Source organism: Marmota marmota, unplaced genomic scaffold, assembly GCF_001458135.2.
Source record: "Marmota marmota marmota unplaced genomic scaffold, marMar, whole genome shotgun sequence".
NCBI lineage: Eukaryota > Metazoa > Chordata > Mammalia > Rodentia > Sciuridae > Marmota > Marmota marmota.
The window spans coordinates 16,773,996-16,788,469 of NW_026000185.1; the positions used below are offsets into that span (position 1 = coordinate 16,773,996).

Genomic DNA, 14,474 nt, shown 5'->3' on the forward strand with positions numbered 1-14,474 from the left:
CCCCGAAGGCTTAACTGAGGGTCTGCTTCCAAGGTGGTCCGCGCACACGCTGGGGGAGCTGGTGCCGGCTGCTGGCAGGAGATCTCCACCCCTTACCCCGGGTGCCTGTCCCTAGTGCTGATTGGGTGTCTTCATGATGTGGCTGCTCTAAGGTCTTTTGTGATCTAGTCCCAGAAATTGTGCCCCCTACTGGTTACACAATCCAGTCCTATTCATTGAGGGAAGAAGGTGCTATCCAAGGACATGAGCAGCAGGGGACATGAACAGAGCTGGCTTCCACAGCTACCTCCTACCCACAATATTATTTCCATAACGTTTCCCACTTTTTGTTATAATTAACCTGATCCTAAACAATCATATCAATTAAGCCACCAGATTAGTGGGCTAATTATATTTTCCAGCACAAATGAGCTTAAAACATTGTAGTTATTAATTTTCAGAATGATTGCCGCTCCACCTAGCCTCCCTTGCGTACTTCCAATAGCATAGGTTTTATACTCCGGGAGACGTGGAGCATGTGTCAGAGTCCTGGGGTGGGTGGGTGGGAGGTGGATCCTAAATTCCAGCGAGTCCCTGCTTTCCTTCTGGAACCCAAGAAACCACAGGATGCTGACTTTGCCCTTGGCTCTCTCTCTCTTTCTCCAGGACCGCCTGTATTTTGTGATGGAGTACGTGAACGGGGGCGACCTCATGTACCACATCCAACAAGTGGGCCGGTTCAAGGAGCCTCATGCTGTGTAAGGGGAAACTCGTGCTTTTTTTTTTCCCTTGGAATAATGGATGGTTTGTTAGTTCCTTTGGGGTTTTTCACCAAAGGAGGGACTTTGAAACATCGGGAGCTCCTTCTTTGTTTGAAGTACTTGGCCACAGGAAGAAGGTGTCCTCCTTAATGTGAGTTGATTCTTTTGGCCCCTGACACCAACTCAGAATATGGAGTCCAAAAACCCACAGCTATTTCTTTCTCTTTAATTCTTGACCCTGATTCCGGAGGAAGGACTCGTAGCTTCCTTAGGGAATGTCGTTGGAGGTTCTGTTGGGTGGTTCGCTAATATTTACTGAGTACTTACTCTATGCCAGGTCCTGGGCGTTCCACAAACATGTTCTCATTTAATCCTGACAACAACCCTAGGTGGTGGGGATCTCTGGTTTGCAAACAGAAACCGGAGACCGAGAGGCTTTCGGAAACTTGCTCAGGGCTTCGTAGGAGCCTTCACTCCAAGGAGATGAAGGACCAGGAAAAGGAGACAGAGGCCAGGTTTGGATGAGTCTCTTTTGTCCCCCTCAGACTACAAACCAGCCGGGCCTCTTCTTTTTAGAACAGAGATCCCTGATTTTGTCCAAGTGAAATAAGCCAGACACAGAAAGAAATAAAGAAAGAAACAAAACTGCATGTTTCCTCATAGATGGAAACTAAAAAAAGAAAAATAAATAACAAATTAAAAAAATGTTGATCTGAACGTAGAAGAAGGATTACTAGGAACTGGGGAGGGGGGAAAGAGGGGGCAGGGAGAAGAAGAGATGCACCTCTGTGTGTGTGTGTGTGGCGATACCTCAGTAAACCCATCCCTCTGTACAATAAATGGTAAATATATGGATATATACTTTAAAGGAGTCTATGGGGAACAGAGACGTGGCAGGTCACAGGAATCAGCATCAGCACCAGTTCCTGGGGAGTTCGCTAGGATCTCATGCTCCCCCTAAAGGCCCCCTAGAACATGTCTAGGCCCCCCACCTGTCACTCCTGGGGCTGGCTGGCCCCTCACCTCCACCTGCTGGGCTCAGGAGCACCCTGTTGTGGTTGTGCTTGTGAATCAAGCCATTGGCATCTCTTGGCACAATTCTAATCAGACTAAAGCTCTCGTTCCCCTTTCATTTCTGACGTCCATGGACCACAGGCTTAATTCCATTAGCCCAGAAGACGTATTGCCAGGGCTTAACCTCGTTGCCCAGAACCCTGCCCAGCGCGGACGGCATAAATGGGCTTCCTGGTTCTCGCAGATGCCCTTTCCGCCGGGCGGACCTTCACTGAGAAGTGATACTTACACCCATGTCGCTCCCAATCCTGGCTGTGCCCCCCCCCCATTGGCTACGTCATCGTAAGAGTTCGTCCCCCTAACCCTCAATTGTCCTCGTTAGAACAGGGAGGCACTAGTGAGGCCTGTAGCATAGGATTATGATGAGAATTAGAGACCACCTAATAGGACACTCGGCAGATGGGTGCTGTCTGTTGTTATTAAGATATTTTATCTGGGCCAGGGGGGATACAGCTCAGTTGGTAGAGGGCTTGCCTCGCATGCACGAAGCCCCGGGTTCAAAAGATCTTATCATGTTCCAGCACCCCACCAAAAAAATTTAAAAAGATTTTTTTTTAACTGGCCATAGTCTGAGGCTCCCATTCCCCATCCGGTCCATCAGAGCCCATGGGACCCTCCCACTATGCAAATGACAAACCTTTGCCTACCCCCAGTCTGTCCTCCTGGCTCTGGGGCCCCCTGTCCCCCCATTTGTACCCTGGTGAGCTGGGCAGCTGACCATCCAGGGGAGACTTCAGTGCCCTACCCCTCCTTCCAGCTGCCCAGCAGAAGGTGTCTTTGAACTTCTCCCATCTCTCGTTGTCTCTTCTTCATTTCAGATTTTACGCTGCAGAAATCGCCATCGGTCTGTTCTTCTTGCAGAGCAAGGGCATCATTTACCGGTAAGTGCACCGGGCCCAGCGCCTCCCCGTTCCCTGCCTCTCTCTTCCACTGCTTTTAAAATTAGCACCCGCGGTGGGGGAGGAACCCTCCAGGACTAACTTGGGCATGTGTTCTGCCAGGCAGCTTCGCCCACTGCCCTGGCAAAGTTTGGGCAGCTCTCTGTGGTGACAGAGAAACCTTGATGGACTGTGTCACCAACGATCCAGGGCCCCTCCAACACAAGGCCACCTGCTCTAAGAGGAAGAGGCTTGTCCAGGGGGGCCCCGGGGACTTCTTCCTCTTGCCCGTGGACCCCCACGTTTGGGGGAGTACGTAAAGAATCTTGGTGGGCAGGACGTGGCGGATCATATTATTATGAAACTTTTTTTTTTTTCATTTAACGACAGTTTGGAAATAGATCTCTGAGTAGCACGCCCTGAGAGACAGGATTAAGTTCAGAATTTGCCAGTCTTTGCAGGAGCAAGCGTATGATCAGAGCGGTGTGAGTCACACCGTTTTATATTCCATGCAAGGCCGACTGTGGAGCCCCAGGCTGCTGTGTGTCAGCGTGTCCAGAGTGGGCCATTCTCCTTGTGCTACATGGATGCATATGACAGAGACGGCAGGCGTTTGGGATGGTTTCTTATTGCAAGAGAGGGTGGCACGGGGCAGGGGGCTTCCAAACAGCCCTTGGCATGGGTGAGGTTAAAAGATGCCCAAGGGCCATGAAAATGCATTGTATTCATTCATTCTACTCTGTGCTAGGTGTTCCTCTGGGAATACAGCAGGCAAGAGATCAGACAAAACTCTTGCCTTCGAGGGGCTTATATATTAACGGTGGGAGACAGATACGTGTATCAGAATAGAGTCTGCCAAATAGTGATAAATTCCAGTAAAAATAAAACTCGGTAAAATAGAGTGGTTTGTGCTGGGTGGTCGAGGGCCATGTCGTTCTGTGGAGGACCTGGCGGTTAGGGTCTGGAGTTAGAGGTGTCTTGGGAGGTCCTGGGCCCCTGGATACTTTTAAATAGTAAGGCCACTCTGCCAACGCTTGCCCTCCGTGCACGGAGCACGCACGTGGATATCCGAGTCAGCACGAGAGGAGACACCCAACTCCTCTGGTCCTCGGTTTCCCCTCGGCTGTCCTAGGGAGAACATTTTCCATCGAATGTCATTCTGGCCTTGAAAGGTACACATCATCTTCCATATGACGTGACCCCTACGTTCAAACCCATGACTTTGGTTCCAGCTAAACCAAGAAAACAGGGTCCTGGGGTCATTTTTTTCACTCTACAATTGTCACTTTGTAGGCTGACATTAGGTCCTGCCTCCCTCCTGGGCAGGGAGAGTCTCTAGAAGAACAGAGTTACGAGTGTATTTGAAGAAAATCCAGCCCCAGGGTGGGAACCCAGGGAGAAAGTAGAGTTGTCGTCGTCAACCCTGGTGGGATTTAGGGCTAGTTCCCAGTCCAGCAGGGAGCCAGATTAGGATCTGGGGTTCATGGATCCCAGTCACACTGGCCAAGCTGGTCCTAAAACCCAGAGATGAGCATCTCAGGTGCTAAGACCATCCCTACGACCATACAGCCCTTCCTCCTAACCTACTTACACACCATTATCAATATAGTTCTTAAAGGAATCTGTATCAATACTTTAAGCCAGTCGGCATCTGAATCATTCTCTTTGCAAGAACAGAGTCGTTTGGTACTGTAAAGGTTGGGGCTGCTAGATGCTATGCCACAATCTCCCTGCACCCAGGGTGTATATGTGATGCAGGATCAGACACCTGTCACACCCAAGATCTTGATTCAGAAACCAGTGACCAAGGAACTAAGACATGGATTTGAGAGTGACTGTAGAAGTCTGGAAGAGCTGGTTTTCAGAGCCAGGAGGAGATGTGGTTCTTGGCAGTATTAGGATTTCCAAGGACAAGAGGCCACTCTCGTGTCTGGCAGTAGCCTCAGTCACGTCCAGTGGTATCCTGATTCGTGTCCGGTGGTCCTTGGGGGACCAGCTATGCATCATAATCATGCATTGTCTCTGGCTCTGTGGCCTCCCAACCTGGTTCCCCAGCCTCCTCAGAGATGCTGGAGATGATTGGAGATGGAGTTCTTGAAATTGCTAATCAAATGAAAACTGTAAAAAAAAAAAAAAATTACAGGACAAGAGATGTGGGGCTTTATAATTTCATAGATAATGCCTTCATGGTAGTAAAGCCTTTCAGAACGTTTCAAATGGCTCCCTCCTTCCTTTAGATCTCTATTTCATTGGACGGTTCTTAAGAGGATGAAGAATTATGTTAGAGTTCCCCTCTCTGAGGATAGTAGCTGGATATGGTTGGTGGGGAGGGTGTCCGCCATAGATCCTGCCTGTCCAATGGACTGTCTGATTTATTGACCACTTTCCCTGGAAATACATGTGGATTCTGCCCTGTATGGTTTTTTTTTTTTTTTTTTTGAAAATGAAAAAAAAATTGCCCCAGCCACCTTTTGAAGCAGAAATGAGAATTTAGTTCCTAGAACCAAGGAATACAGTATAATATCAAAGGCAATGGACCTGTGGCTCTTGGCATCTGAAATTCCTTCGCTATATTAAATGAAGATGTTCCCACGTCTCTGATTGACCCGGCGGCTCATTTCTGGGCGTGTTGTCAAGCCAAGAGGAAGGAGGTCGTGTATCACTAGAGTGAAGTCACATGTAGGGCGAGTATATGGAGATGAATCAAGATGCTTCAGGGTTCAGCATTCCTAAGTTCTGACCCGGCATTCAGAGATCACCATGGCTTCTAGGTAAGCATGCACCCTGGACCTGGGTGGTACCATGGACAGCACCCAGGGTAGCAGAATGGAAATAACCTTGCTGTGGGCGAATGGCGGGTGCAAATGGACCTCCCTTTGGATGAAGAGACCTCACTGGCTCTCAAGGAGAGGCCAACCTGTGTCCTTGTGGTTGGAAGTGAACATGGCAGCTCAGTTCACACTTAAGTTACAGAAGGTCTCGATTGGCTGGTGTCAAGGATGCAGGGTTCTTGATGATTGGCTGGTGTCAAGGATGCAGGGGTCTTGATGCAGCGGTTCAAACGATGTTAATGGCGCTTCCTTGATCACTCTGCTCTGCTCTGTCTTCAGAGCTTTCCCGTCTGCATACGGTGACCCCTGGAGCTTCCAGACCCGCATTCCACCCCCTGAGCCATCCCAGTGTGAAAAGAGCTTCTCTCTTCCCTAATGGTACCTGCAAAAGTGCCAGGTGTTTCTGTGGTGGCAGATTGGGTCCCCTGTGGTCCCTTTCCTGAACCAATCACTGTGACTAGCAGGATGGGATGTTTCCACTGGCCAGGACAGGCCACGTGACCAGGGGCTAGGAGTCGAGGCTGGCACCACCCACGTTGCTCGGCTGGAGGATCAAAAGGTGGTTGTTCAAAGGAGGATGGTCTCATCCCCAGAGGCTAGAACAGGCAGTAGCCGCAGACACCCACAACCTAACCGAGATGATCTGGGGGAGACCCCTGAACTGAGCTCTTACCTCTGGGGGAACTGGACTTCTCCGTCCTCTCTTAGGACTGGAACAGCCCGACCCATAGATTGTCCCCCACTCACTGCTGCAGAAACCCAAAGCATTGATGTCAGAGTCGGAATTGAGGATTGGAGTGATCTAGTATACAGAGAGATGCAGGGGTTCCCCCAAAATATCAGGCTTTCCTCACCAACGCAGTTAAAGCTCAGATGTCACTACCTAAGAGAGGTCCTTTCAGCCCACCTATTTAAAGTGCCCCTCCCCCATTGCCATCTCTCTCTCTCTCTCTCTCTCTCTCTCTCTCTCTCTCTCTCTCTGGGGGGTACTCAGGATTGAACCCAGGGGCATTTAACTACGGAGCCTCACCCCAGCTCTTTTTTAAAATATTTTATTAGAGACAGGGTCTCGCTGAGTTGCTCAGGGCCTCGCTAAGTTGCTGAGGCTGGCTTTGAACTCACGATCCTCCTGCCTCAGCCTCCCGAGTTGCTGGGAGGACAGGAGTGGGCCACTGCACCCGGCTTCCCTGTTACCCTCTCTTTCTCCTCTTTTTCTTCATATCGTCTATCAGAATCTACAATAATCATGATGATACACTTGAATACCTATTAATCATGCTTTTTCCCCCTACACTAGAATTTAATCAGAATAAAAACAGGCCTGTTTATGGTGTCCCCAGCTAACATATACCTGGCTCCAAGAATGGCGTCTGTCATGGAGTAAGCATCCAGCAGATATTTTCTTTTTTAATGGAAAGAATCAATGGAGACACCTGGGTCCCCCATCCTAGCAATCAGCCGGGGGGGATCCTGAAGCATTTGGAGTTAGAGAATTTTCTCTCAAATCAGTTGTCTTCCTCCATGATCTTCAGAGATATTTTGAAAGATCGAAATTTTATGGAAACGGCAGCTTCCTGTAAAACATAAGGGGTCCACAAGTTGCGAAGGTCAACTCGTGGAACTCTGCCTCTGCGGGTGCTGCGCTCTCAGGTCAGCTTCCTGCGGACCTCTCTGTTCTCGGAGCTTCTGTCTCGTTGTGTCTTGGGAGGCCCTGGGCACAGCTGGCTCTGTAGGAGAAGAAAGGCACAGAGGTTGGTGAGGGAGCCTCCTCTTTTTGATCTCTACCAGATCGTGAGCTCCCCGGCGGCAGGCAAGAGCTGGTTTACGGTCACCTCTGTACCCCCACGCCACCCTGCACCGCGTTTTCTGAGTGGCAGTCGGTTGACTTGAGATGAGCATCGGTTCACTTAATCCCCCGATTCTCACCCCTGCCGCAGGGACCTGAAGCTTGACAACGTGATGCTGGATTCCGAGGGCCACATCAAGATCGCTGACTTTGGCATGTGTAAGGAAAACATCTGGGACGGGGTGACCACCAAGACATTCTGTGGGACTCCGGACTACATTGCCCCCGAGGTGAGAGCTGCCAGGACCCCGGAGGCACACGGACCTCGTGACGATGTGTCCCCCGCTGACCTCTCGATGGCCGCGTGAGGGCTGGGAAGGGTCGAGGGTGGTACCTGGCAAGCAAACCCCAGGCTTGTCCTTATCCTGGGCTCTAAATCGCTCCTCTGAGATCTCACATGCAAATTAACTTAGCACACATCCCGATGCTCAGGCCCAAAATACATCAAGGTTTAGGAGAAAATTTAAATAAAACGCAAAAGAACCATCCAACACACATCAGTAGGCTTCTTTGTCAAGCTGCTATGGCTCGTGGCCATATGATACCTCCTAATTATGACATTGAAGCATTTGTTGAGACAGCGAGAGACACACAGGGAACAGATTCCCTGGGCTGACATATGACACAGGGCTGTGACTGTGTGTGTGTGTGTGGCAGTTGTCATAAACCCTGGGAGACTCCAGGTTTTTTCTTCCCGCGATAGAGATATAAACACCAGGGTGAAGATTTATTGGCAGTGCCGGCCTCTCCTCCCGAAGGAAGTGGTCAGTGAATGGATCTTCCCAGCATGACCAGGCACAATAATTTGTACCAGGCGGTCGGTCCCTTTCCCTTTTTCTCTGAATTGGTGGCTTAGAAAAGTGGCATGTTGCAATCTGTCGCCAGATTTTTTTTTTCTCTCCCATTTTTTTTTTTTTTAAGGAAAGGCGCAGAGTCTCAGAAACAGACATTCTAGAATCCCTCTTCTTGACTGCCAGACACTTGATATGTAACAGTGGGGATAGGCGTCCCCATGTAATTAAATACGTTGACATATGATTTTAAACCTGCACGCTCTGGTGACAAAGCAGTTCCTTTTAGAAGAAGCTAATTTGCAAACACCAGACTTGTATGCCTGAGCGTGCGCACACACATGCGCACAGACACGCATGAGCACACACACACACACACAGAAGGAGTAAGAGGTGTGTTCAATGTCCTTCCTTCATCCCAGCTTTATTTGTTAACCATGAAAGATGGGATAAAATGACCGTCGATAAAGGAATAATTAGCTCAACTGAGCGCCATTCGTGTTAGGAAATCCTGTTTGGCCCTAAGAAGACCAGACCACACAGCTGAGTGCATGCAAATACATCTGCATGTCCTGGAAGGAACCAGTGTCCCTCCACAGGGTAAGGAAAGTCCACTGTGATTTATTCATAGTATAAAATACTCCTAGGCACCGATTCAAAAGAGTGAGATATATGTGTAGATACAGAAATATCTTAAAACCAGATTCTTAAGAGAAAAAAAAATCCAACTAGAGAATAGAGAATCCAATACAATGTCATTTATGGATAATGACAATAACACACACAGAGCCCATCTGTAGGTTTTCCGTGAGGATGCAGATATGCAGGCTAAGGCATCGGACATTTGGAAGATGACAGGTTGGTTTTATAACATCTGTGACCTCAGGGAATAAGTGAATGGTGAAGGGAGATTCTGACCCATCTCTGGGCTGTTTATATTTCCCCCAAGGCAAACATATTTGTGTATTCCTTGAGTAACAACAAGGTAATCTTTTTTAAAAAATTAATTCTTTATTAGGGCCTAGTAGAGGTGTCCCAAGGTGGCCTCCTTTCATCTATTAACATTTTCTTAATTAATCAGGATGTCTGACAAGATCTAGAGCCCAATTCCTGGATATGAGCTTGGTGATTTCTGGAACCCAACACCAGCTACACTTCAGTGGTGGGGGTGGGGGGTGGGGACACATTTTAAAAAGTAGGGTGCCCAGGCATCACCCCCAGAGCCACTGAATTAGAGCCTCTGCAGGGTGGGGCGCAGGACCTGTGGTTTTCATAGCTCCCAGGGGAGCAGGACCCGTGGACCCAGGAAGCCGCAGCGGCTCTGGAATATGAGGGGCCTGTCCTCCCCCAGAGGGGGGCCCTTCTGTCAGGTCAGGCTTTGCTGTGACTAACTGCATCGCCTCTGGCCACTTCTTATCCCACCTCCCCAGTCTCTGTTTTCCTTTGTAAAAGGATTGACTTGTTGGGTGGTCATGAGGATTCAATAAGACTGTCACTGATCCTCAGACTGCCTCTTTTATTTATTCATTTACCTCTTTACCCACTTCTTTATTTTTAATTGACCAATCAAAATCACATCCATCCGACATGTACCTACCATGTGTTTTGAAATGTGGGTACATCGTGGAAGTGAGAGACACAGAGAGACCAGATTAAATCGAGTTAATTGACATGTGCTCGACCTCACAGACGTACCTTTATTTTTATAGTAAGAACACTTAAAAAATGACACTTTTTTTTTCAAATTGTCAAGAATACAAATCATCGTTATTAACTATGATCACCACTCTGTACAATTAATAGGTGTCTGGAACTTATTTTACTCTTATTTTAGCTGAAATTTTGTGTCTTTGGACCATCTTCTCTGCATTTCTGATTTTGGAGTGGAAACCAGGGTGGGAGATGGAGCTGGAGAAAGATATTTGCTTTTTAGTGACTAAAACAAGCAATAACTGGATTAGAGAACATTCCAGTAAAAGCTGATACTGTGAGGGCATCATACGTGAGAGGCACCCGGTAGCTTATTCATCCCCACAAAACCTCATGGAGTCAATGTCATGGTACCCTCCACTTTATAGAAGAAGAAACCGAGGCTTAAAGAAGTAATTTCTGCCGGAGGGTCATGGCCCCGGCAAATAGCAATTGGGATTCAAAATTAGATTGTCTGACCCACAAACCTCCGCCCTTGACCTTTGCTCTATCGCCTCTTCACCCCTTTGACTCCGTCATGTTTACACTCCTACATACTGAAAGGTTGACAGCTGTTCTGTCCAGACAGCTGTCTGGTCTTCACCACCAAACCCCTTACAACTGCATGTACCATCTGGTTCCCTCATTCTACTTCTAGAAATTTAATGTTTGGAAATCATTGAAGAGATGTCCAAATAGCTAATCATAAGAATACGCATTACAGCCCCAGAAGAAACTTTAAAATAGTGGGAATCCACAAGGTGGATTTTGGCATATCTATTCAGCGGAATGCTATTCAGAGATAAAAACCAATGATGTCAGTGTACGGATATTAGCAAAGAAAACTTAAGTGAATAGCTTACTTGATTAAAGGTCCACTTACTAAAGTGTTTCTGATTATGCAAAACCACCCATGAGTTTGGAAGGAGATGGACCAGATAGGAGGAGTCCTAATTTTTCTCTTGACATTTTATTCTTTAAGCTTATCGAGATAGTCTGTATAAATAGGAACACACGTCATTACTCTCGAGACTTTTTTTTTGTCTTTGTTTTAATTGTGATTTTAAAACCACGCGGCATAAAATTTACCATCTTGACTATCTGAGTGTGCAGTTCAGCGGTGTGAAATATCTTCACATTATTGTGTAAGTGACTTGACTTGTACAATGAGAAATAAAAATGGCTTTTCCTCTTTAAAAGGCTGTACACACTTTGAAAATAATAAATAAATAAATAAAAATAAAAACACTATTCCCAGTGCTCAAAAAAAAAAAATGCAATGTGACATGCACCGATGTCCCCCCAGTTACAGGTGCCTCTGTGAAGCACTCTGCCTGACATTCCCTGGGTAGCTAAGGTGACAGAGTAGCTCAGGTGGGCACTGGCCGGGCTTGCATCTTTGAGACCCTGGCTTGCATCTGGGGACTGTGACAGCTACTATAATCTTTCACAATAAGCAGGTGACATGCCAAAGAACCCCCCTCCACACACACACACACACACACACACACACACACTCTAGGGAAGGTCCACTCTGAGGGTGAAGGAGGTGTGAATCCCACGTCCAGCCACGTGCACGGCCAGCCTTGCTGACAGAACGCTTTCTGTTTTCCAGATAATCGCTTACCAGCCCTACGGGAAGTCCGTGGATTGGTGGGCCTTTGGAGTCCTGCTGTATGAGATGTTGGCCGGGCAGGTAATTGAATTTGAAATGATCTCTAAGAAAAGCACTCCTCTACTCCCAGCCTCGTGGCTTCTTTCAAACCAAATGACAGCTCGAAAAACCTGAGCCTCTTCTGCCTCCCTGGTCTTGGGGTGACCCTAGTTGGTTGGACATTTCTTCTCATCTTCCTGAAAGTCCTGGAGAGGGGCCTCACCTGGGGCCCAGGGAGGAGGACCTGCTGTTTGGGAGAAGCTGGGGGAGGGTGCAGGCGGGGGACCCCTTTCCCACCCGGCCCTCCGCCCCACAGGCGCCGTTCGAAGGGGAGGATGAGGACGAACTTTTCCAATCCATCATGGAGCACAATGTGGCCTATCCAAAGTCCATGTCCAAGGAAGCTGTGGCCATCTGCAAAGGGGTGAGTAGGGCCCTTCAAGCCCGTGGCCGGGACATCACCTACCAGGATGCAGGATGTGCCCTGCTAGAGGGGACCAGCAACCAAACCCTCCCCCTCTCTTCGCTTTGCCAATCAGAGAGCCCTGGAGAGGAGTTGCTACCTCCCAGAGGAAAGAGAGCTCACCCTTATTTGCACAAAGCTCTAGAGAGGAGGGCCTGTCATGGCGTCTTGCTGATGAGCAGCCCCCAGCCCCCAGCCCCCAGCCCAGCACAAGGGATGCTTCACGAATGAATGAACGAGGGGGCAGTACTGTGAATAGCTGAGACCCAGGAGAGGCATGGCTACGTGTCCCTTGCCCTGCTCTGCTGCATGTGTGCTTAGTTAATACTCAGAGCGTGTCCCAAGAAAACACCAAGCAGTATTGAATTGAAGGGATCCTCTAGAAAAGCTGACCCCAATCCAGTGTCCCCAAGTCCCTATTCTCCCTCCAACTCCCAGCATACAAAGAGCAGGCACAGCTAAACACCTGCTGCTTATGCCGATTGCACCTGTGACCAAAGCAAGGTGCAGATTTCCAGGTAAGGATCCTCTGGACTCAGACATGCTCCTGGTGATGGGTGTGAGACACTAGAGATGAGTGGTCCTCTCCTTTGGAGCCATCAGTGACCTGAAGTGACTTTTCAGAATGCAAGGGCTCAGCCTCCCACCCCCGGAGATTAATTCTGTGTATTTACAATATTTCGCCAAATTCCCACAAGGCTCGAAAACCACTCCCTTTCAACACATCCAAAAGAAATAGTTTTTCAACTCTGATGGGAGTGCAAAAGCAATACCATGAGAACCTCAGAAAATATGGCCCAAGGATGTTGCCTTTGAAAAGAGTTTGTGGATGGGTGCGGGGACGCACGCCTGTCATCCCAGAGGCTCGGGAGGCTGAGGCAGGAGGATGGCAAGTTCAAAGCCAGCCTCAGCAGCAGCGAGGTCCTAAGCCACTCAGTGAGACCCTGTCTCTAAATAAAATACAAAATAGGGCTGGGGATGGGGCTCAGTGGGCAAGTGCCCCTGAGTTCAATTCCCAGTACCCATCTGCTAAAATAGAGTTCTCCCACCCACGGGTGCCAACGAGTTCTCCAGGTTAGACCCCGGCTGCGCCCCACCGTGGGCTCCCATCTGCAGGTCTGAAGGCAGCAGCCCTGTGCCCCTAGATCTTGGCGATGCCCTACCCAGCCCTGCTCTCCTGACCCCCGTCAGAGCCAGCCCTGGTGAAGGACAGTTGGAACAATCAGCCAGATCCGCCTGAGGCTTGGCTCAGACTGTCACAGCGGGGCCAGCCTCTAGCCCAAGAGCACCTTGACTGTCGCACCTGCATTCCCCGCTGGTGAATCTCCTGAGCCCTGTGTTTCAGCCACAGGTTAAGGTGCAAACATGCCTGGGGGAGCCATGGGGTGTCTCCAACACCCCTAAAGTGAATTGGTCGAAAACATCTTCTTTGAGGGTGTGGGCAGGGACCGGAAAAAAATGAGGGGCAGAGAGGAGACCCAGGGTTCATGAAGAGCTTCAGCAAAGCCCATGGACTTTTGAGGGCACAGCCCAAGGCTGGTGAGACCACTGTAGTCTTTTTACTGGGGCCGTAGTGAAACGAACCAGAGACTGGGCTTTCCTGGTTTAGTAATTCCCAGCATTTAGAATAAGAAGATTTCTAGCTTCTCTCTTTTAAAATTTTTTTCTGCAGTTGTAGATGGACAGAATACCTTTATTTTGTTTATTTTTATGTGGTGCTGAGGATCGAACCCAGTGCCTCACGCGTGCTAGGCGAGCGCTCTACCCCTGAGCCACAGCCCCAGCCCTTTCTAGCTTCTCTTAAAAAAAAAAAAAAAAATCAGATCTTGTCACGTTGGCCCGTCATGCCTGCAAAGCCTCATTCAGCTGGATCGGAAACCACTACTTCCTTTCTAACCCGATACGCCTCCTCCAATTTGCAAAAACCCCATTTGGCCCAGTTCTCTGGGTTCAAATGCAGGTCCAGGCATTATTAACCTAATGAGTTGTTTGACCTGCTTTGTGGATGGAGGATAACCGCAGCACCCCACGTCGAGTTCTTTGATGATGGAATGAGTTCATACCTGCAAATCACTGAGACCAGAGCCGAGCAAGCACTCTGTCCCATTCTTACTGTGACTAATGCTGGCACCGTGACCAGCCCGGCTCCTCTTGGCATTGAGTTGGCCTCCCCCGAACGAAGACTTTGACCATGTGGGGATTTGGGAGATGAAGAGACCTTTTGCAAATCCTTATGCTCTCACTCTTCAGGTGCACGGTCTGGAGCAAATTCGTTTGTGTCTCTCTGGGCCTGTGTCTCTTTATTTGTAAAAATGGGATGAAAGTCCTCACTGAACAGAGATTTGGGGAGCGTTCAGTGAGGTCAGGTAACAGGAAGCTCCTTGTGTGGTACCGGCACAGAGTAGGTGCTCAATTCGTGCTCAGGGGCTTCCCCTTCCCAAGCCTGCCCTGCCAGGACGGCTGGGGGGTTCTAAGTGGGTCATGGAGGAGAGAGAATTTTCCAGGTCA

General features: G+C 48.9%; 1 protein-coding gene across 2 annotated transcripts in view; it reads left to right on the forward strand.

The window, feature by feature from the left end:
- Window positions 1-14,474, forward strand: part of Prkcb (protein kinase C beta) — a 262,797-nt gene that overhangs the window by 219,146 nt on the left and 29,177 nt on the right. For both annotated transcript variants that reach the window (XM_015490650.2, XM_048789666.1), the window contains exons 10-14: window positions 646-737; window positions 2,633-2,695; window positions 7,461-7,599; window positions 11,465-11,545; window positions 11,820-11,927. In XM_015490650.2, coding sequence (XP_015346136.2) covers window positions 646-737; window positions 2,633-2,695; window positions 7,461-7,599; window positions 11,465-11,545; window positions 11,820-11,927 — 483 coding nt within the window. The remainder of the gene's footprint in view (window positions 1-645; window positions 738-2,632; window positions 2,696-7,460; window positions 7,600-11,464; window positions 11,546-11,819; window positions 11,928-14,474) is intronic.